At 40.3% G+C, this 21,356-nt stretch overlaps 1 protein-coding gene across 2 annotated transcripts in view; it reads left to right on the forward strand.

The window, feature by feature from the left end:
- Positions 1-1,160: 1,160 nt before the first annotated feature.
- Abl2 (ABL proto-oncogene 2, non-receptor tyrosine kinase) overlaps positions 1,161-21,356 on the forward strand; it is a 114,918-nt gene continuing 94,722 nt past the window's right edge. For both annotated transcript variants that reach the window (XM_004643445.2, XM_004643442.2), the window contains exon 1: positions 1,161-1,568. In XM_004643445.2, coding sequence (XP_004643502.1) covers positions 1,412-1,568 — 157 coding nt within the window. In that variant the 5' untranslated portion in view covers positions 1,161-1,411. The remainder of the gene's footprint in view (positions 1,569-21,356) is intronic.

The following is a 21,356-nucleotide window of genomic DNA, read 5'->3' on the forward strand; positions in this document are numbered from 1 at the left end:
TAGAAATGTGCAGTGGAGGTGAATGGCAGTGTGTCTTTTCTGTCTAATATATTCTCTTTAAGTAACATAAGCTAAAAAAAGAAGCTAAAGATGAACAAGTTCTAGCTCAGAAATAGGGTTGGATATATATCATCCAACTTGCTTTATCATGAAAAGAAGTCCTGCTAGGTGTGGCAGTGCATGCCTGTAATCCCAGCACTGGGGAGGCTGAGGCAGGAGGGTCTCAAGAATGCCAAGCCAGCCTGGGCTACATAAGCGAGTTCAAGACCAGCCTTCACTACATAGTAAAACGTTGTTTGAAAAAAAGAAAGAAAGAGTCCTTTTTCTTTCAGTAAAGAAACAGGACAGTAAGTGAAAACAGGACAATAGGAAGATTAACTTTGCTGTCAACATTGTAAGGGAAACGAACACATGTTAGGTAGAAGGTAAAGAAGTTCAAGAGATATTCATGGGGGTTTAAGGAATGGGGCTACCGTTTCTTCACAGTGAGGCTGCAGAGTGTATACAACTCACCTAGCGTAATTTAACATCAGGACAATTTCAAAACATTGGAATCAAATAATAACATTTTACTATCTTCTTGTGAATTTTGTAGACTTTTAATTTTTACTCTAGGCCTGCTGCTGACAAGGGTGATTAAAGGCATCCTCAGTTGGAAGGCAAAAAAATACGAGGCTAGCTTGCCTGTAAGCCTAGCACTCAGGAGACTGAGAGTTCGAGGTCAGCTAGGGCTACACGGGGGTGAGGGTAGGGAGGGTTGGGGGAAAGGGAGGAGAGAGACAGAGACCCAAGGTTTCACAAGTCCTAGCTGCTTTTGCTACAGAGCTGGGCACGTGGTAGAGACTCAGCCCTGAACTTGACAGGTAGAGGTGGGGACAGAGAAGGCCGGAGATCTGCCAACCCCCAAACGGGGTAGCTTGTGAAGCCGAATATGGGAGGGGGCAGGCTACAGCAGATAGCAATTTAGAAGGCTGCAAGCGCCAGCCCGATCGAAAAGACCTGAGTCCGCCGTGGACGTGCGAACCAGAAAGGCAGTCCCGCACTCAGACTGCGGGGAGGCGGGGATATGGGCGGGGCCTCCTAGAGGCCCGCCCCCAAGTAGCGGAGGTGACTGGGCGGGCGGGAGACGCTCTGTCCCACACTTTCCCAGTGCTCGGTGGTTTAAAGATGGCGGCGGCAGAGGCGGCGTTGGGGGCGCGGAGTCGCCGGAGGGGGAGGGCAAAGGAGACTCTGTGAGGCGCCTAGAGCTAGCGCGGCGGCAGTGTGAGGATCCTGGTGCCGAGCCGCCCGTGGCGGGCCCCGGGTCAGAGCAGGGAAGGACAGACCTGGGCCGCGCCAGGAGCCTGAGGCCGGAGCGGAGGAGGAATGTGACCGGGGGTCGGTGGGGGCGCGGGAGTACGCGAGCGCAGGGATGGGGCAGCAGGTGGGCCGCGTCGGGGAGGCTCCGGGGTTTCAGCAGCCTCAGCCGCGCGGGATCCGGGGCAGCAATGCAGCCAGGCCCTCCGGTCGCAGGCGGGATCCGGCGGGGCGCACCACTGAGACCGGCTTCAATATCTTTACCCAGCATGGTGAGTGTGTCCGCGAGCCGGCGTGATCACTTGGGGGGAGGCCGGGGGTGCGGTCAGGGAGGGGTGGGAGGCAGACAGGCAGCCCTTAAGGGTCGCGAGGTGGAGGGGTGCCTGAGAGCGTGGGCGGAATCTGCTGCCATCTGGGCCAGTCGCGGGAGGCAAGTCACACCCCTCCCCCCTCCCGCGTCCAGCCTAGCTGGCAGCTCCTGGGAGCGGTGGAGGAGAGAGCAGTGGGCTTAGGGACCGTGGCTGGACTGTCCTCTCCCTTGGGACGCGACTGTGCAGCTGGAGGAGAATGGTGGATGGTATCCCCAGGGTAGGGCAGGACGAAGGGAGGTATGAACTCAGTCTGGGAGGTGGAAAGATAAACCAGTTGTTGGTGAGGGGAACAGGAGTTGTGCCCCAAGGGATTGGCAAATAGAAACGGAATCTTCGGAGACTGACATAAAGTATGTGTGTATGTCAGGCATTGAGTGGCAGAACAGCGAATTGTGAACAGTGCCCTGGCATACCGTTCTGTAGGAAAGATAAGGGCAATATGTCATCACATTTGATACTTTTGTTTTTTAAAATTATAAATGACTTTCCAAACCATCGCGTTCCATACCTTTGAATAGGACACAAGATTCTTAGATGACTGGCAAATGGGTTGGTAGTCATGATTAGGGCTTCTGGGTATATAGGACCAAGATTTTTTTGTGTGGTGTTTGTGTATGTCTGTATGCAAATACTTACATGTATATATCCTCCATATAGTCTTTTTTTTTTTTTTTTTTTTTTTTTTTAGAACCAGGGATTGAACTCAGGCCCTTGCGCTTGCCAGGCAAGCGCTTATTCTACTGAGCTATCTTCCCGGCCCTTTTATATAGTCTTGGGTCAGTTTAGTCTTATTTGTGTTTCTAGAAGAGTTCTCTTCAAACTCTTATGTCATACATGCTTATTAGTTTTAAAAAATGAGCATATACTGTAACAACTTAGTTCCTTATTTATATGTGTATGTTGCTGCAGTACTAATATGTAACTTATAAACACAGAGATAGAATATACACAGAAATAGAATAAAAGTAGCTGGCCAGGATAGAATGTATCTGTAATCCCAGCACTCTAGGAGGCTGAGGCAGTAGGATTGCAAGTTTGAGACCAGCTAGGTCAATTTAGCAAAGGGCTAGGGATATAGCTCAGTGTGAAGGTCCTGGGTTCAATCCCTAGTACGAGAATAAATACAAACAGGCTAGGGATACAGCTCAGTTTGAAGGCCCAGGATTCAATCCCCCAATGCAATAATGAATGAATGAATGAATAAATAAATAAATAAATAAATAGGCTGAGAATGTAGCTCAGCATGAAGGCCCTGAGTTCAGTTCTCAGTTACTAGCCACCACCCAAGGTGAACTGTCAATGTAAAGCAGGGGCAGAGTGCATGGAGGCACTGGGCAACCCAGTAGATTCTTTTGCTCTTCTGTGGCAGGTTTTTTTTTTTTTTTTTTTTTTTTTTTGTAAGGTCTACAGGGTCTCACTATGTAGATCGGACTCGGTGATTCTCCTGTGTTCAGCTTCCCAAAGAGCTGGGATTACAGGCACGCGCCCAATCTCAATCACCATCTCAGCTTGCCCTGGGGTTGGGGCCAGCGCGGCACATGGGGAGTCAAACCCCGGCCCCTGCATCTGCCTTAGCAAGCGATTTAATCCGCTGAGCTATGTGTCAGGCCCTGCTGCAGTGTTCTTATGCCACTTTTGAGATCACCTTTGTAGAGGATGGAAGAGTAGAAAATGAAGAAAACAAAAAAATGACCATGAGATTTCAATATCCTGAGGCCCAAGAAGGACTGGAGATATGGATGTGGCTTCTAAATGTGGATAATTGAAATTGAATTAAAGGTAGCAAACTACAATTCTATTGAAGATGCATGTAGAACTAATAAAGAAAGAAGGCAGGATGAATATCTAACCTAGGAGTACTCTGCCACTGAGCTCTATCTTGAGCCCTTTTTGAGACAGTCTCACTAATTTGCCCAGGCTCGCCTCACAGTTGCAGTTATTCTGCCTCTGCCTCACCTCCCAAGTAACTGGGTTTATAGACCCACACTACCAAACCAGGCTCAGCGTGTTCTACACAATTTAGGAAAGACAAAGAAGAAAAAGTGTGAACTATTTATTAGAAGTGGAAGTAATGGTAGATGGTAGCATGCAAAGAGTTGAGACCAAAGATCTGTGGCTAGTAGGTTGAGTTGGACCGTTCTGCATTTGGACTTGTGAATAAACTGAGTTACTTCTTAATGGAAGAAATATAGAAGATTTGGGGGCATTCAGACTTTATGTGCCTACTGTTAAAGATGTACTCTGGGCTCTCAAAGGTGTGTAATGAGCATTAAGTGTTAGTCTTTTTTTTTTTTTTTTTGAGACGGTGTATCTACTAGCCCGGGCTGACCTCAGACTCTTGATGATCCTTCAGCCTCAGCCTCCTGAGTGCTTGGATTGCAGGTGTACCACCACACCTGGTCTGTGTAGTCTATTGGAATTATGCTCTAAAATATAGGAGGAAAGAATGGATTAGTGGCTTTTAGGGAAGAGGTCATCCAAGTAGCTTTGACTTGTGGGAATTATTACTGTTACTATGTATTGTACTTGGCCCACTGGACAAAAATGACCTTCTTCCTCTAGTATCTTATTCAGATATAAGATTTTCAGAGAGGAAAAAGTCATGAAGAATAGGAAGATTTTGAAGGATTTAGATCTGTGGAGCTTATTGATGGTGGGTGAAAGAATGTCTCTTAGGAGTGAAGTAGCCTTACCTTCTGAGGGAGAAAATCCTAGAGCAGAAATTAGAAGAGTCAAGATTTGGTTCAGCTTCTCCCTGACTGGAATAAGTAACTTCAGAGTCTCACTGTAGACCTTTGACCAAGTCATAGAACATTGTTTTAGAGCTTTTGCACAGAGACCTTGTTAAAGCAGATTGCTGGGTCCCACCTTGTGAGTTTCTGACTTGAGTCTGGTGAGGGGCTTGAGAATTTGCATTTTTGACACATTTCCAGGGCTTGCTTCTGCTACTGGCTAGGGGCCACACGGTACTTGGTAGGCCACTGTTGTGAGATGAAGACTAATGAATCAAAGGTGATTCAGGGATTGTCAGGAAATAATGTAGTTTTTCACTTCCATTTAAAACCAGTGCAAATGTCTGTGTGTTCCAAGTTTAGCATCTGCATGTAAGTGACCACTGCCTTTAAGACTATCTTTTTAGTATTTTATCTTTCAAAGTTTATATGTTGAAGGCTTGTAAGGAGATGCATTTTTGGAAGAATCTAGAGTTATCAAAGAAAAGGGATGGTAAGGAACATAGGGTTCTGCTAAGAAAGTTATGCTAGAGTAAGGTGGGTTTCAGTTCCTACAAGAATTGGGTGGTAAAATAATTTTCATTTTAAAAATGCTGTGTGTGGGCTGGTGAGATGGCTCAGTGGTCTAAAGCACCTACTTAGAACAAGCTTAGCAAAGCACAAGGACCGCTGTTCAATCCCCCAGCACCACATGCCAGCCAGCCCCGCCCCCAGGTGGGCTGAACTGGCCACACACACACACACACACACAAATAAATAAATAAATTTAAAAAAAAATAAATAAAAAATAAAAATGCTGTGTGCCTAGCATGTTTTAAAACACTATATTATTTATTTATACCTCATAAACTGTATTTACCCAAATTGAAAAAGTTTAGAGACCACAGAAATTGGGATATCTATTTGTGATCCAGTAGTCTTGCTGTGATGGTGCCTTGTTACCTTTGGAGCATGTACTTCTATATATATTGTCTATATAGCAAGGTTTTTACTTTGTCTCCTGAGATCAGTGAGCTTTTCAGAATTGTGGGTGGCTTTGACTAAATAGTAAAGGGAATACTATTAACATTTTGTCCTTAAAAATGAAAGTGTAGGGTAGGTGTTTTGCACATCTGTAATTCCCATGTTCAGGAGGCTGAAGCAAGAGGAAGCTACAAATTCGAGGCCAGCCTAAACTCTGTGTATTGAGACCCTGTCTCAAAAACAAAACAAAACAAAAGAACTACATTGGGCTAATTTTCTGTGCTTTAAATGTGCTGAGTTTGCAGCGGTGGTGGTGCCAGCTCATCCATAGTAAACTCTGCCAGTATTGGCATCTGATGCAGCGGAACACAAAGCTTGGTAGGCCCAGGCCGTTTGTATTCCCTGTTTTGCTGCCCAGAGAGAGGAAAGGTTTAGAAACCTTTCACTTGATGTGGTAAAGGTCAGAGAAAATGTTGTATATGTGTGTGTGTGTGTGTGTGTGTGTGTGTGTGTGTGTGTACATCATGTGTGTATGTGTACATGTATACTATAATACAGCTTTTCCAATGTTCTCCTGCTTATTAATCCCAATATATTAAAATGACAATACTGAATTAGGGCCACTTGGCACTTTATAGTTCTAAGGTTGTAGGTATTCACTGGGAAATATTTTCTTAAAACTAACAGTACTAACAAGCACAGTTGATATAAACTATTCCTTATAGAAAAGGAAGGTTGATTCATGAAGGCTTTTGAATTTGCATTTTTTAAAATGTATTTAGTACAGGGTCTATAGGGTCTCAGCTACACAGATCTGACTTGTAATGATCCTCCTGTTTTCAACCTCCCAAGCACTGGGATTACAGGTGCGCACCATCATGCCCAGTCTCACTCCCATTTTAGCATGCCTGGAGGGCCAGCACATCTACCAGGGACCATCCCTGTGTCTGCCTGAGTATGTGCTTTAACTGCCGAGCTATCTGGTCAGCCCGAAATTTGCATTTTTAATTATGTAGTAAGATACAAAGATGGAAAAAGATTAACAGCTGGGGCCAGGGAGATGGCTCAGTAGAATAAGTGCTTCCCTGGCAAGCACAAGGGCCTGAGTTCAATCCCTGGTTCCGCAAAAAAAAAAAAAAAAAAAAAGATTAAAGATTAACAGCTAAATGAACAACTACCTATAGTGTAGTTGTGAATGTCCTTTTGACATATCTAGCCTCAATACATACTTTACTTGGTTTTTTGTTTGTTTGTTTTTTGGTGGGACTGGGGGTTGAACTCAGGCCCTTGTGCTTGCCAGGTAAGCTGTTATTCTACTGGTCCATCTTCCCAGCCCCATATTTGTTTCTAAAGAAAACTATTCTTTATAGTTTGAGTGTTTTGCAGAACATTCTGTGTGTTTACAAATATTGGGTATGTATATTAATATTTTTCCACCATGTCATACATATTCCTACTATGTGGATTTTCTCCCCACTCCCAGATTTTTACAAATAAAATAAACAGAGCTGGGTATGGTGACACATAGCTGTAATTCCAGTACTTGAAGGCTGAGGCAAGAGGATGGCCATGAGTTTAAGGACAGTCTGGACTACATGGCAAGACCCTGTCTCAGAAAACCAAAAAAATAAAATGTAAAAACTTTCTATGCCAGTGTGTATAAATTTCTCATTCTTTTTTGAAAGCTTTAGAGTGTTTCATCCTCTACCTATATAACCATTTCCCCATACCCCCTTTTTTTGGTCTGTTTGTTTTGAGATAGGGTCTTACCGCATAGTTCAGGCTGGTCATGAACTCCCTATGTATATGTAGCCCATGGTGGCTTGAACATGAAGCAGTTCTCCTGCCTTAGCCTCCTGAGTGCTGGGATTATAGATGTGTACCCTCTCTTCACTTCCTTGTTTTTAGTATATGTGCTGCTGAAGCGAGCACATCATCACTTCCTTGTTGATGAATTTTGCTTATAAGATTATTGTTCAGTTTTTTTGTTAGTAGATATTCATGATACACAGTAATTACATTTGTCTTGGAGAACTGGTACATGTATTTATTGCATCTTAATCAGTTTTACTTTCCCTTCATCTTCCTGTCTAGCCTCCTGTGTCCTCTCATTTTAAGATTGTTTTTGTTTTGTTTTGATTTTTGGTTTTTCTTTTTCTTTTCCTTTTTTACTTTAAGAACAGATATTTAAAGATAGATCATGTAGAGGCCTCTTGGAAACAATATCATTCACTGGGAGGGGAAAACTACACAAAGACATTTTGGAGCCACAGTGTAAGAAGCTACTTCTAATGGCTGAGTGACCCAGCTTGCAGGTGATGAAGAGGGGCATTTGCATGGAGCTACGCAGGACAAGGGTCTAGAAGTAGGACAGCCTGTCATGCCTGGACCTGTTGGTCTGGTAGGCAGCCAACACCAGGGGCTTGTTCTCATGTGGGAGACTCTTGAACACCCGCAAATGCAGGAAGTTCCAGTCCCCAGTATCCACCTTGATGAAGTAGTTGGTCCCTGCTACCAGCTGGCACTTGAAAGACATGGCCTTGAAAACTGAGTACTTCTAGTTTTCCTTCTCTTCAAGCTGGGCCCTCACTGCACCTGTGAGCTCCTGTCTCGGCCTTGGCCAGCTGCATGATGGAAGGCACCCCACACATCCTGGCAGCAAGCTCCAGGGATCTCAAGGTTCACTGAGGTCCTGAGGGGCCTACTCTCTGATTTTTGATTTTTCAAGACAGGATCTCACTGTATAGTTCAAGCTGGCCTTGAATTTTAGGATGCAGCCCATGCTGGGCTGGGCTGGCCTTGAACTCATAACAGTTTTCCCATCTCAGCCTTGAGTGCTGGCATTAAGTTTTTGGTTGTTTTGTTTTGTTTTGTCTTTTACAGTGCTGGAGTTGTTCCGGGGTTTAGTGTCTGCTAGGCAGACACTGGACCATTGAGCAGCACTCTAGGCCTGGTATTTTTTCCTTATCTTCCTTCCTTCCTTTCTTCCTTGAGACAGGATCCCACTATGTAGTTTAGTATTCCGGGCTGTCCTTGAGCTGGGAGTCCTGCCTCAGCCTCTTGAGTTCTGGGATCATGGGCATATACCTTATATTTTTAATTTGAATGTATTTTAAATTTATATATTTGAGCGTGGAATTAAATAAATAAGTTCAGTTTGTTTGTATGCTATATCTTAATATCTTTAGGATTGGGTGGTTAACTTTAGATATTTTGATGGAATTTTACTTGTTTTTTGAGACAAAGTCTCCTATGAAGCTTAGGCTGGCTTTGAACTCAATATGTAGGTGAGGCTGGCTTTGAGCTCACTTCCCAAGAGCTGGGTGGTGTGCACCACCATATCCAGTCACTTTGATGGGATTTTAATAGTGCACTGAATTATAAGCTAATTTGGGGATGCAAGAACACAATATCTCTGTCACTCCAGGCAGATTTTTTTATACTTCAGTAAAATATTTTTTTACATTATTCATAGTGTTTTTGCACATTTTTAAGTGTGTTGGTGGATGTTTTGTAATTTTTGTTATTGTAAACATAGTCTTTATGCATCACATTTCAAATTGCTTCTTGCTAATATATGAAAGATGAGTGATTTTTGTACATTGATCTTGGATCTCATTGCTTTACTGTTATATTGTAGCTAGTAATTTTTTACTTAGTTCTGTGCTATACTCTCTGCTAACATATTAATTTTGTTGAAACATACTGATAGTTGCTTTTATTTTAAAGGATTATTCTGAGTGTTTAAATTTTTATTGCTATCTTAGCCACACTTTTGTGGTATATAACATTAACATTTGGTTGGGAAGAGGCATGCTGGAGGTGGGACTGGGTTGCAGGGCTAGATTGTCTTTCTTGATGAATAAATTTCAGCTATTTTTTTTAGTAACATTTTGTCTACTTTCTTTCTATAAAATATCTGAAGTATATGTAATACATATATCTGAAGTGTGTATGTGGGCTGGCCTGATAGCTCAGTGGACTAAAGCACCTGCTTAGGCAGAGCACAGCGGAGTTCGATCCCCAGCATGCTTTGCTGGCCCCGCCCCCGGGGTGTGCTGAGATGGCAATTGAGACTGGACGTGGTGGTACGCACCAGCACTTGGGAGGCTGAAAACAGGAGAATCACTGAGTCTGATCTACATAGTGAGACCCTATAGGCCCTGTAGACCCTTTCCTAAACACAGAAAAAAAAAAGTGTATATGTAAGCAGACATGTATAACAAATAGAGAAATGCAGTATGTTTTTATAGGGTAATGAGAGAAATTGTGATTTGTTGTTATTCAGGATAAAGAAATGTCGATTTGCAGTAGAATCTAGAATAAAACATGCATTTATTAAGGGTTAGTGATACAGCTCAGCAGAATAAGTGCCTGCCTGGCAAGTACAAGGTCCTGAGTTCAATCCCTGGTCCCAACAAACAAACAAACAAACAAAATAATAAAATAAAGAATGTGTGCATTTATTGATTACTTTTTTTTTGCACAAATATTGGGGAATGTTGTACAGATCTTTTTGCACAAGTGGGGAATGTTGAGTTTGTTAAATAGATTTCTAATTTTGGTGAACTTGATGACAATTATAGTTAAAATGCTACAGTAATAGTTGATATTGGGCCAGGGAGATAGCTTAGTAGAATAGGTGCTTGCCTGGCAAGCGCAAAGTCATGAGTTCAATCCCCAGAATAAAAAAAAAAAAAAAAAAAAAAAAGTTGAGATCATTTTTAGAACTCTGAGCATAGGTTCCACAAATGTAAATTTTTAGTTGAAAGAGATGTAATATATTCTGTGGGTACTGTGAAAGAGTTCTAGATTCTACCCAGTTGCATTTGGGCTTGAGTTTAGCTTCGTAATCAATACATTTTTTATAACTCTGCTGGTGGCCCATTAACTAATTAATTAATATTGTGAAATAATAATATTGTGGAATAATTAAAATTGTGAAACATACTGAGCTTTAGAAAAGTCTCAAAAAACCCTTTTTTGCAAACGTAATTTTTCTTATTTAACAGATGTTAATTTTCTGATATCAGTAAACTCTGAAGTCTGTTTTTAGTACGTGAAGGAAGTGTATTTTTAAAAGAATTTCAAGCACACAGAAAAGCATAGTGTGTAACATGGAAGAATGCCCAGAGATCTACCACTCAGATTTAATAAATGTTAATATTTTGTCTTTTTAAAAAAGATAAACATTATAGAAACAAATGAATAATCTGTCCCTCATTCCAACTATTTTTTCCTACCATAAAGTTAAGACTACTCTGATGTTGCTTGTCATTCTCCATTTTACATTTATTCTATACATAATTATCTAATATATGTATGTCACAGTATATAATATTCTATTTTTAAATTTTTTTAATGTATTTAGTACAGGGTCTGCAGGGTCTCTCTACACAGATTAGACTCATAGTGATCCTTGCTGTTTTCAGCCTCCCATGAGCTGGGATTACAGATGTGTGCCACCACACCCAGTCTCAGTCATATCTCAGTGCACCCCGGGTGTGGGACTGGCATGCTTGTGGTGCTAGGGATTGAACCCTGGTCCCTGCATTCTGCTTCAGCAGGCACTTTAGTCCGTTGAGTTGTCTGGCCATCCCATAGTTATTAATGTTTTGTATTTGAAAGATTTACAGAAATCCTATACCCTAAATATCTTCTGTAAGTGTTTTGTTTTATTTTATTTTGCCTTTTTGAGAAACTTGCTGTGTAGCCCAGGAACACCTTGATGATCTCACAAAGATCATTCTGCCTCACCTTCCTGAGTATTGGTATTACAGGTATCTGCCCTCACTTCCAGCAACTTTCTTCCTCTTTTCTTTTTAAGTATACTGTGTACTGATATTATATACCTGTGTTGAAATACATCTAGAGATACTTTTTTATCATAAAATTATCAGAATTTATGTAGAGTTTTTCAAATTAATGACCGATTATTCTAGTTTTGCATAAAATAGGCACTTGGAATTTCTATTTGCTTTGACTGGAAAACTCTTTTTTTTTTTTTTTCTTTGCAGAACCGGGGATTGAAACTCAGGCCCTTGCACTTGCTAGGGAAGCGCTTATTCCACTGAGTCATCTCCCCGGCCCCTTGGAAAACTCTTTGTAATTATTTTTTTTTTTTTATCAGAATAATACATGTACATGTGACAGAACATCAGAGAAGTCAGATTTAAAATGGAAAGATAAAACAGTACCTCCATTGTAGAGTGATATTGTCCAGTAGGACAGGTGTTAGTCACTATGACTAGGCAGCACTTGAAGTACTCTTTGTCCTAAGGTAAGTACTGAGTGTTAAGTATATCCTGAAGCCAGATGTAATGGTGCATGCCTGTCATCCAGCTGTTGTCTTGCGAGGCTGAGGGTGGAGGATCTAAAGTTGGAGACTGGCCTGTGTAACAGAGTGAGACCCTGTCTAAAAGAAAATACAACATGCACAATATTTGAGAAACTTAGAGTGAATAAAGTACCACATTAATTTTATATGGATAGTATGCTAAAATTACATTTTGGATATATCAAAATCAAGTATATATCTATATACAAAGGTATATTTTTGGGTGCTATGACCCCGTGCATGCTAAGCATATGCATTACCACTGAGCTACTGCCCCAGCTCCCAGATAAAATTTATTATTAAAATTAATTTTATGAATGAAATTTGTATTGTAGCTACTAGAAAAATGTAAAATTACATGTGTGATGTGTATTATAGTTCTATTGGACAGTGCTGTTTTATTTATCTATTTTAAAAACTTTTTTTTTGGTCTTTTTGAAACAGGGTTTTGCTATGCAGTTCATGCTGGCCTTGAACTCACTTTATAGCCCAAGCTGGTCTTGAACTTGCAGTGATCCTCCTGCCTCAGCCTCCTGAGTGCTGAAACTACAGGTGTGGGCCACCATACCTGGCTTGGACAGTACTGTTTTAGATGGTAATATCTGTGAGAGAAAGAACTTGGTGGTGTTCACACTATGGTCCCTGTTTCTTTGAAAGTATGGAAATACTATAGACAGTGAGTGTTGGTTGTTTGATTGACTGACTAATACTGGGGATCGATCCCAGATCCTTTGTACTGAGCTGCATCCCAGCCCAGTTTTTATTTATTATTTTGAGAAGAGGTGTTGCCAAGTTGCCCAGGCTGGGTTTGCCCTTGAGATCCTCTTGTCTCAGCCTCTTGTAAGTACTGTGATTACGGGTATGTGCCACTGTGTCCAGCAATGAGAACTGAAGTGAATGGATACATTCAGCAAAGTAGGGACAGCATTATTTTTTCACTATTCTCACAGAAATGTTATGCCTGGCAAGGTGTAGTGTATAGGCTAATGAAGGTGCTTTGAATCAACCTGAGTTTTCTTTGTAGTTATTGATTGGTAAAAAATCATTTTAAGTTTGCCCTTTTTTCCAAGTGTAGTTTTCCTTTGATTACCTTACTTTTAACTTCACTGAACTTTTTTTTAGGACAGGATATACAGGGTCTACAGGGTCTCACTATGTAGTTTGGACTTGTAGTGATCCGCTATATTCAGCCTCCCAAGAGCTGAGATTACAGGTGTGCACCACTACGCCCAGTCTCATTTGCTCTCAGCATGCCTAAGGGCTGGTATGGCACGCCAGGGATCGATTCCGTTGAATCCCTGCCTCGTCTAGACGCTTCAATCCACTAAACTATTTGGCCGGCCCTTTCACTGCACTTTTTTTTTTTTTTTAATTAATTAATTTATTTTTTAGTGTGTGTGGCCAGCTCAGTCCACCAGGGGGCGGGGCTGGCTGGCATGTGGTGCTGGGGGATTGAACCATGGTCCCTGTGCTTTGCTAAGCTTGTTCTAAGTAGGTGCTTTAGACCACTGAGCCATCTCACCAGCCCCTCACTGCACTTTTAAGTCTTTAAATGAAAGCCTAAAATCCTATCTTTATATTTTAGTTATTTTCTTCTATAATTAACTCAGGTATTTGGAAAAATTCTAACACTTGAATAGTGTATGTGTGTGTGTGTGTGTGTGTGTATGCCTAATTGTTTCAGGTCTCTGTTTCTTGAAATTATTTACTGTCTTCAGAAAGAAAAGCCATTTTGGTCATGGGCTATAGTTGTGAAAGTTGCTTCAGAAGAGCAAATAGTCCAACAAGGTGTTTCCTTTTCAAGTATGTGGTCATATCTTTTTATATTTGATTTACTGAATTCTGTTATCATTTGCAGTATAGTAGTTTGTTCTTCTACTTATGTGGTTTTTCTGTGGGTGATAAGTGTTGGTCTGCCTCTTGGTCATAAGCAGTAGAAATAGGTCCAGCTTATATGATGCATAGACAGCTACATGGAAAGAGTGAGGGAGCTCAAGGACAAGAATGCAGCTAGGCCTGTCCAGAAACAGGAAGTGGAAGGCTGCTAGAAACTCTGCCTGTATTTATTTATTTTTTACTTTAGCTTCTGTTTGTTCTCTTTATTCTTCTTTAGAGATTGAGTAGATGTTAAACTAGCTGGGTTTTTTTTTTTAATCCTTTTTACTGATGAAGAGGACATGTAATAAATGTTAATTTAGGCCAGTTCTAAATTACAGGAGTGTCACTGATTGATGGTCACATCATCTATTACAGGGTTTCTTAACTCTGTGTAATACTGACGTTTTGGGCTGAATGACTTATGTTATGAGAGCTGTCCTATGTATTGTGGGATATTTAGTAGCACCTTGTCCTTCACCAACTAAATATTGGTAGCATTTGCCTTCTAGATCTAAGAATCAGAATGTCTCCAGATATTTCCACCTATCCATGGGCAGGGTGAAATCACCTGTGGCTGCCTACCAGAGTGTGAGAAGGATATTATGGAATCTGTGTGAACTAGGTAGATGTTTTCAGTTTTTTATATTTATAGTAACTGTAAATTTAAGCACCACTTTTCTTGACTGTTGAGTGTTCCTTTACATTTTTTTTTTCTCACTTGAAGTTTAGGGGTTTGGGCTGGAGAGGTAGCTCAGTGGTCTGAGTACCTGCTTGGCATGCACAAAGACCTGGGTTCAATCCCTGGTACCGCATGCTGTGTGGGGCCCTCATTGAGATAGCCACTGAAACCAGGCTGGGTGTGGTGATGTATGCTTATAATCCCAGCACTGGGGAGGCTGAGAGGGGAGGATCACTGTGAGTCCGAGCTTTGTAGTGAGACCCTGTACCAAATTCAAAATAGAGCAAAACAAAGTTTAGGGGATTTTGTTTGTTTGAGACGGGATCTCACTATATAGTGCAGTTTGGCCTTGAACTTGCTTATGTATCCCAGACTGGTCTCAAAACGCTATCTTAGCCTCCTGAGTAAATACAGTATTTGTTAATACTCATGATCTTTTAATTGGAATTTTAAGAGTTTGTGTTTGGGTAAGTTTATGGGGGTGGGATACTAGGGACTGTATCCAGGGCCTTCATGGTTCACATACATCCCCAGCCCGTTTTTTTATATTGAGATGGGGTATTCCAGTTTTTCTCAGGTTGGACTTGAATTTGTAATCCTCTTGCCTCCGTCTCCCAGAGTGCTGGGATTACATGTATGTACTGCCATGCTTGACTTAGCTTGCCATTTTTTATTATTTCTCTGAATGTTTCTAAACCTACTACCAGTTTTTTCCCTGAGAGTGTGTGTATATGTGTAAGGATGTTATTTATTTTTAAAACAGTTTAGTTTTAGTTGTTAGACACAGGTGCAAAAATTTAGAAATGAGAGATTAGAAATAGTGTATTCTAATATACTTGACTTACATGTAAACTGATACTTGAAGTGTTGTTATAGTTGATTATAGACACATAGCCTCATTAATAGTAAATGCAGGGCATAAAAAGTGATAGCTTTTCCTCAGTCATTATATTCATGATAGTCTGTTATATCAAAACAAAAGGCAGATTAATAAGAGGAAAGCATACTCATTTACTTAAATTTTACATGACACTGAGGCCATCAGAAATGAGGCCCAAAGAGCTACAAACTTAAATGTATTTTTATGCATAGGTTTGATGAAGAATAGATAGTGGTGCAAAAGTATAATTGAGGAAAGGGTGGGCAGTCTAAATTGAGGGGAACTTAGAGCAATGCCTTTGGTTCAGATTCTTTTCAGTGTTGTTCATGCTCTGCAGGCATACGGAGAGCACCTTCAAATGAATCTTAGGGTCTGCTTCTGACTGGAAAGTGATTCTTTTATGTTCTGCTTTAAGGTAGAAAGAGAAGAAAAAGTTAAACATAATTTCTGGCTATCACCAGCAAGCTTCTGGTATTTTCTCATCAGAGTGCTTTATTTTAGAGTAGGATGTCCTAAACTCTATTGTGAAAGTACAGAGAAATTAGGGGTAGTTTCTAGTTATATTTTGTTGTCTGTTATCTATTTTTTGATAGTATTGCTATATAATTCTGTGTAATTGCCATGTAACTTCTTGAACATTTATGGGCTACTTTGCTGCAAATTTTAATTATTCTCATTTAATTCTCAGCCAGTAAATCATGAAAATGGGTCTCCAAACAAGACATGTATATCTCTATACTCTTTTTTTTTTTTTTTTTCAGAACCTGGGATTGAACTTGCCTGGGAAGCGCTTATTCTACTGAGCCATTTCCCCGGCCCCATATCACTATACTCTTAATTATTATGTTTAAAAGTAGCCTGGTGATTTAAGGGTTGGATGCCTGTGTTGTGTGCCGCTTGGATTTTTAATTTTTTTCTCTCTTTTAAAAATATTTTATTACAGAAAATTTCAAACATTTCCTCCCTAGTGATCCATCTGTATCTCTCTGGAAGGTGCCATATCATTTTTATTCATTATTTTCTTTTTGCATTTGTTTGGTCTTATTTTTATTATTTTTTTATGTGGCAAGAATAGAATCCTGTTCCTTGCACATGGTAAGCATGTGCTTTATTATTATTAGAAGTAGTATTTAAGACAGTGTTTTGTTATGCAGTTCAGGCTGGCTTTGAACCCATTACTTTATGTACATTGTCCCTGTTCTTCCTCTTTTTTTTTTTTTTTTGGTGAAACCGGGGATTGAACTCAGGCCCTTGCTTTTGCCAGGAAGCACTTATTCCACTGAGCCATCTCCCTGGCCCTGGGCTTCCTCTTTTTAAAAAGGTTTTTCTAAAATTTTTATTTTTATTTTTGAGACAGGGTCTCACTATGTAGCCTAGGCTGGCCTTGAAGTTACAGCAGTCTTCCTGCCTCAATCTCCCAAATGCTGGGACTACAGGCAGGCGCCCCCACACCTGAGCACCAGTTGTTTTACTCTGCTGTCTTAATTGTTCATTTCTTGCTTTTCTCACAAAGGATGCTTTGAAATGATTCTGAAATTTCTTCTAATTCATATGTAGAGAGAAGCTAGTTATTGGGTCCTTAAAAGCAAAACAAAAAGCCAAAAATGAAAAACAAAAGGGTGAGGAACTGATGGTGTTAAGTCCAGAAGGTAGCACTCGTCTGACAGCAGTCGGGGCCACTGGAGCTGGGGAGCCATTAGAAATTAAGATTTCAGACTCCATCCTTCTCATTCAGGGGCTGCAAGATTTTGGCATCCTTTTTGCTCTGTACATCTGTTGAGTTTTCCTTCCTCCCAGCTGGGTTTCTTGGTTTTAGCTTGTCTGGGGAGTTTTAAGGACTGCACAGCCTTTTTTTATCATGAATACTTTCAATATGATTTTATTTTATTTTATTTTGTGTGTGTGGCTGGCTCAGTCCACCCTGGTGGCGGAGCTGGTACAACACGGGATGCTGGGGATTGAACCACATTCCTGCACACTTGCCTAAACTTGCCTAAGAAGGCACTTTAGACTGTTGAGCTATCTCACCAGCCCTTCTATATGTCATTGTGGGCGTGTCTTTTAAAATTTAACTCATATGTTGACTGAAAGGCTGGTATGTCTTGTTGCTGCTTGGCCATCTTCATTTTGGCAATCGAAATCACCAGTTTCTTGTACGTACTTCAAGAGATATGTAATGTAAGTATATGTATGCATACATACATCTGTATCCTTTGGCTTTCTTTGCCCTTTTTTTAGACTAATGGAAATATCATATATACTGTTTTACTCCTTAATTTAAATTTTTTTTTTTCATTTACCTTAGAGATGTGGTGGTTCTGAATCTTTCTCACTCTCCCTCCTTCCCTCCCTTTCTTCTTCTTCCTTCCTCCTCTTCCTCCTCCTTCCCCTTTTCTTTTCCTCTTCTTCCTTCCTCTTCTCCTCCTCCTCCCTCCCCCTTCTCTTCGTTTGGTTTTTTGAGACAGGGTCTCACAATGCATTTCAGGCTGGCCTTGAACTCACTGTATGGTCCATACTGATCTTGAATTCTATCAGCAGTCCTGTCCCAGCTTCCTGAGTGCTTGGATTACAGGCATGCACCAACACTCCTGGCATTGGAAATTCTTTTGTATCAGTAATTAAAGAACTAGCTTTTGAAAAGCATATATAACATTTCATTGTATAGATTAAATGCTACTGTTGTATCACTTTAGATGTGTTAGAATAAATACCTAGAATTGGGACTTCTTACTGAAAGGATGTGGGGATTTAAAAATAACCACTTACTGAATACACTTTTTTTTTTTTTTTAAGACAGGGTTTCACTGTATAGTTCAGGCAGTTCTGAACTCACTTTGTAGCCCAGGTTGGGCTCAAACTTTCAGCAATCCCCCTGCCTCAACCTCCCAAGTGCTGGGATTACAGGCATGTTCTAGGATGCCCAGTCCTAAAGTGTTTGAGAGGGGGTCTTGTTACGTAGTTTAAGCTAAGCTTAAACTGTTACTATGTAGCCCAGGATGGCCTTGAAATCATGGTAACTTTTGGCCTCAGCCTCAAGAGTGCTAAGTACTGAGATTATAGGTTGTACCACCATGCCTGGCTTTGAATAAACTTTTGTCTACCATTTTGTATAAGCAATGATGGAGAAATGCCACGAGTGGATAAATTTTAAAAGTGTGAAAGAGCCAGGTATGGGGATGTATTCCAGTGATCACAGCATTTAGGAGGCTAAGGCAGGACAATTCAGAGCCAACCTAGGTACATGGTGAGTTCAAGGCCAGTTTGAATTATGGATACTGTCTCAGAAAACTAAATTTTTTAAAAAAAGGTAAAATCTCCATTATCAAGAATAATAGGATAAAGGGGCCAGGGAGATGGCTCAGTGGAATAAGTGCTTCCCTGGCAAGCACAAGGGCCTGAGTTCAATCCCCCGTTCCGCAAAAAAAAAAAAAAAAAAAAAGAATAATAGGATAAGTATATTCAAAGCAGGGGTAGTATTTTGAGGAATATAATTGGCAGTGTCTTTTACTATAATGAAATTAGGTTATTTTAAGGTGGGGTTGAGAGGCTCTCACTCTGCAGTTCAGGCTGGCTTTGAACTCTTGATGATTCTCCTGCCTCAGCCTCCTGAGTGCTGGGATTACATGTATGAGCCACCACACCTGGCTACTAGAGCGAATTAAAAAAAATTTTTTTTTTAAAAAGAATCTTTTATTTCTCTATTTGGTACAGGGTCTCTCTACCCAGCTCAAACTCATAGTGATTCTCCTGTCTCAGCCTTCCCAACACTGGGATTACAGGTGTGTACCACCATGCCTGTTTTGGTGGCCAGCACAGTGTGCCCTGGGATTCTAGGGCCAGCACAATGTGTGGTACTGGGGATCAAACCTGGGTCCTTGTGCTTGCCAGGCAGATGCTTAGACCACTGAACTATCGCCCTAGCCACTGCAATGAGGTTTTAAGTTTTGTATTTTTTGATACTGTGTTGATTGTGGCAGTTTTTGTCAAATAAAAACATTATGGTGTATCCTCTACTTTATTCACTGGAACTGGCACTGTGCTACTTCTGGCTCTTATCTAAAGTGAAATGACCATGGAAAGTAGTTTTAATCGATTCAGGACATTGAGGTAGCCAGAACAGTGCAACTACAGGCATTCATGAGGACTTCAGAACTGCTTTAGAAAGTGGCAAAACTGAGATGATTGTGTTCAAAGCGAGGGGGAGTATTTCAAAGGGAACTATTGTGCATTTATTTTACTGTAATAATTTTTGAAAAGTTAAATATTCAGTGTATTTTGTAATCATGCTGCCTCATAGGTTGAGTATCCTTATATGATTGCTTGGGAGTAACAATTGTCCTGAGTATACGTTAAGAGCAAAGAATGAGTGCTTGCCTGGCAAGTGCAAGGTCCTGAGTTTGATCCCTGATACCACCAAATAAATAAATAAATAAATAAATAAATAAAATAACAAAGAAGGGCTGGCCAGTTAGCTCAGCAAACTAAAGCACCTGCTTAGGCAGATGCAGGGAACAGGGTTTGATTTCTGGCATGCTGTGCCAACCCTGCCCCTGGGGCATGCCGAGACAGTGCTTGAGACGGGGTATGGTCGCGTGCCCCTGTAATACCAGTGTTTGGGAGGCTGAAAACTAGAGAATCACTATGAGTCCAATCTACATAGTGAGACCCTGTAGACCCTGTACTAAGTACATTTAAAAAAATTGAGATTGAAGAAATAGGATTGAAGATATAGCTCAGCAGCACAGTGCCTGCCTGGCAAGCATAAGGTCTTGAGTTTGATTCCTGGTACCAGACAACATCAAACATAAGTATAAATTTTTTGTTAATTTTCTTTTTTTGTTGTATGTGGTGAGGGGTTTGCTTTTGTTTTCACAATGCTGGATATGGAATGCAAGGCTTTTTTTTTTTTTTTTATACTGGGAATTGAACTCAGGACCTTGTGCCAAGCTGGCGCTTGTGCCACTGAGCTATGGAATGCAAGGCTTTGTGCATGTTAGACAAATGCTCTTTCTCTAAGCTGCACTCTTACTCTTAATTATCCTTTTCATTTTATATATTTTGGAACTTCTAAAATAGAACCCTTAAGTTGAAGGAGAAAGGCTTTTTTTGTTACTTTTTCAAACATTTTCATTTATTCCTCAAACGTCTAATATTTCTGTCTTAAATTTTTTGTTTCCTAAAAACAAGTTTCCTCAAAGTTATTGTATTCTGTATTCTGCTGAGATCATATGATGTTTATCTAAGGACAGAACATATACAGCATTGGCAGAAAAGATTTGTAGGGTGAAAAGCAGAAGACATTTCAGCAATTATGTTAAAAGTACGGATCAATCACTAATTTACTTGCAGTTTGGTGTTGCTTAATTGGCTAAAATAAATACTAAGTACAATTTTCTCTAATTTAAAGTTCTTATATTGTAAATTAAAATAAATATCCTTGAGATGTTAATTTTATGTGACCCTTTGAATAGAACATACTTAGTCTAAGGCATTGTTAACTACTGAAACAGAAGTGTGTGGGAGGACAGCAAGGTTATATTCTATTCCTTTTTAAATGTCATGAGTTTAGTTTCTTTTAAGAAGGATATGTGGGTTTTTTGTATGGTTTTTAGTGATTATTTATAAAGGAACAACACTCCTACAGCTTAAGTAGCCAGTGTGCAAATGTGTGTGTATATATATATATATATATATATATATATATATTAACTAAGTAGAAATCCAGTGGAACTAAGGCACAATTTTAAGTTTTAGTTTTTTTGTGGGTTTTTTGGTGGTGCTGGGAATTGAGCCCTTGGCTTTGAGCAAGAGTTATTCACCTTTGAGCTACACCACAGCACATTTTTTTTCTTTTCCTTCTCAAAAAAGCATTACCAATTACCAACTCTTGAATATTGTAGATGGCCAGTAATGTCTGTTAAACTGTATCAAATATTTATCTCAGGGTGCTAAAATTGATTTTTGCCATCTTTAAATTTTAAAAACATCCTACTTAAGTATAGATACAGTATTTAATCATCCAGTATTGTATCTAGTGCATTTATGGCTTGACAGAGTTTTGGAAGTTGTGCATAAATAGCTAATAAGTTATAAAAATGATACATATCTCAATAAATTGTAGTTACTTTAGTAAATGGGGACAAGGTTTGGATAGAAAACATGGATTGCAGCTCCTTATACCAACCAACTAAACAAACAGCCCTAAAACATCTTATTTCCA

The sequence above is a fragment of the Octodon degus genome, unplaced genomic scaffold, assembly GCF_000260255.1.
Source record: "Octodon degus isolate 3935 unplaced genomic scaffold, OctDeg1.0 scaffold00176, whole genome shotgun sequence".
Taxonomy (NCBI): Eukaryota; Metazoa; Chordata; class Mammalia; order Rodentia; family Octodontidae; genus Octodon; species Octodon degus.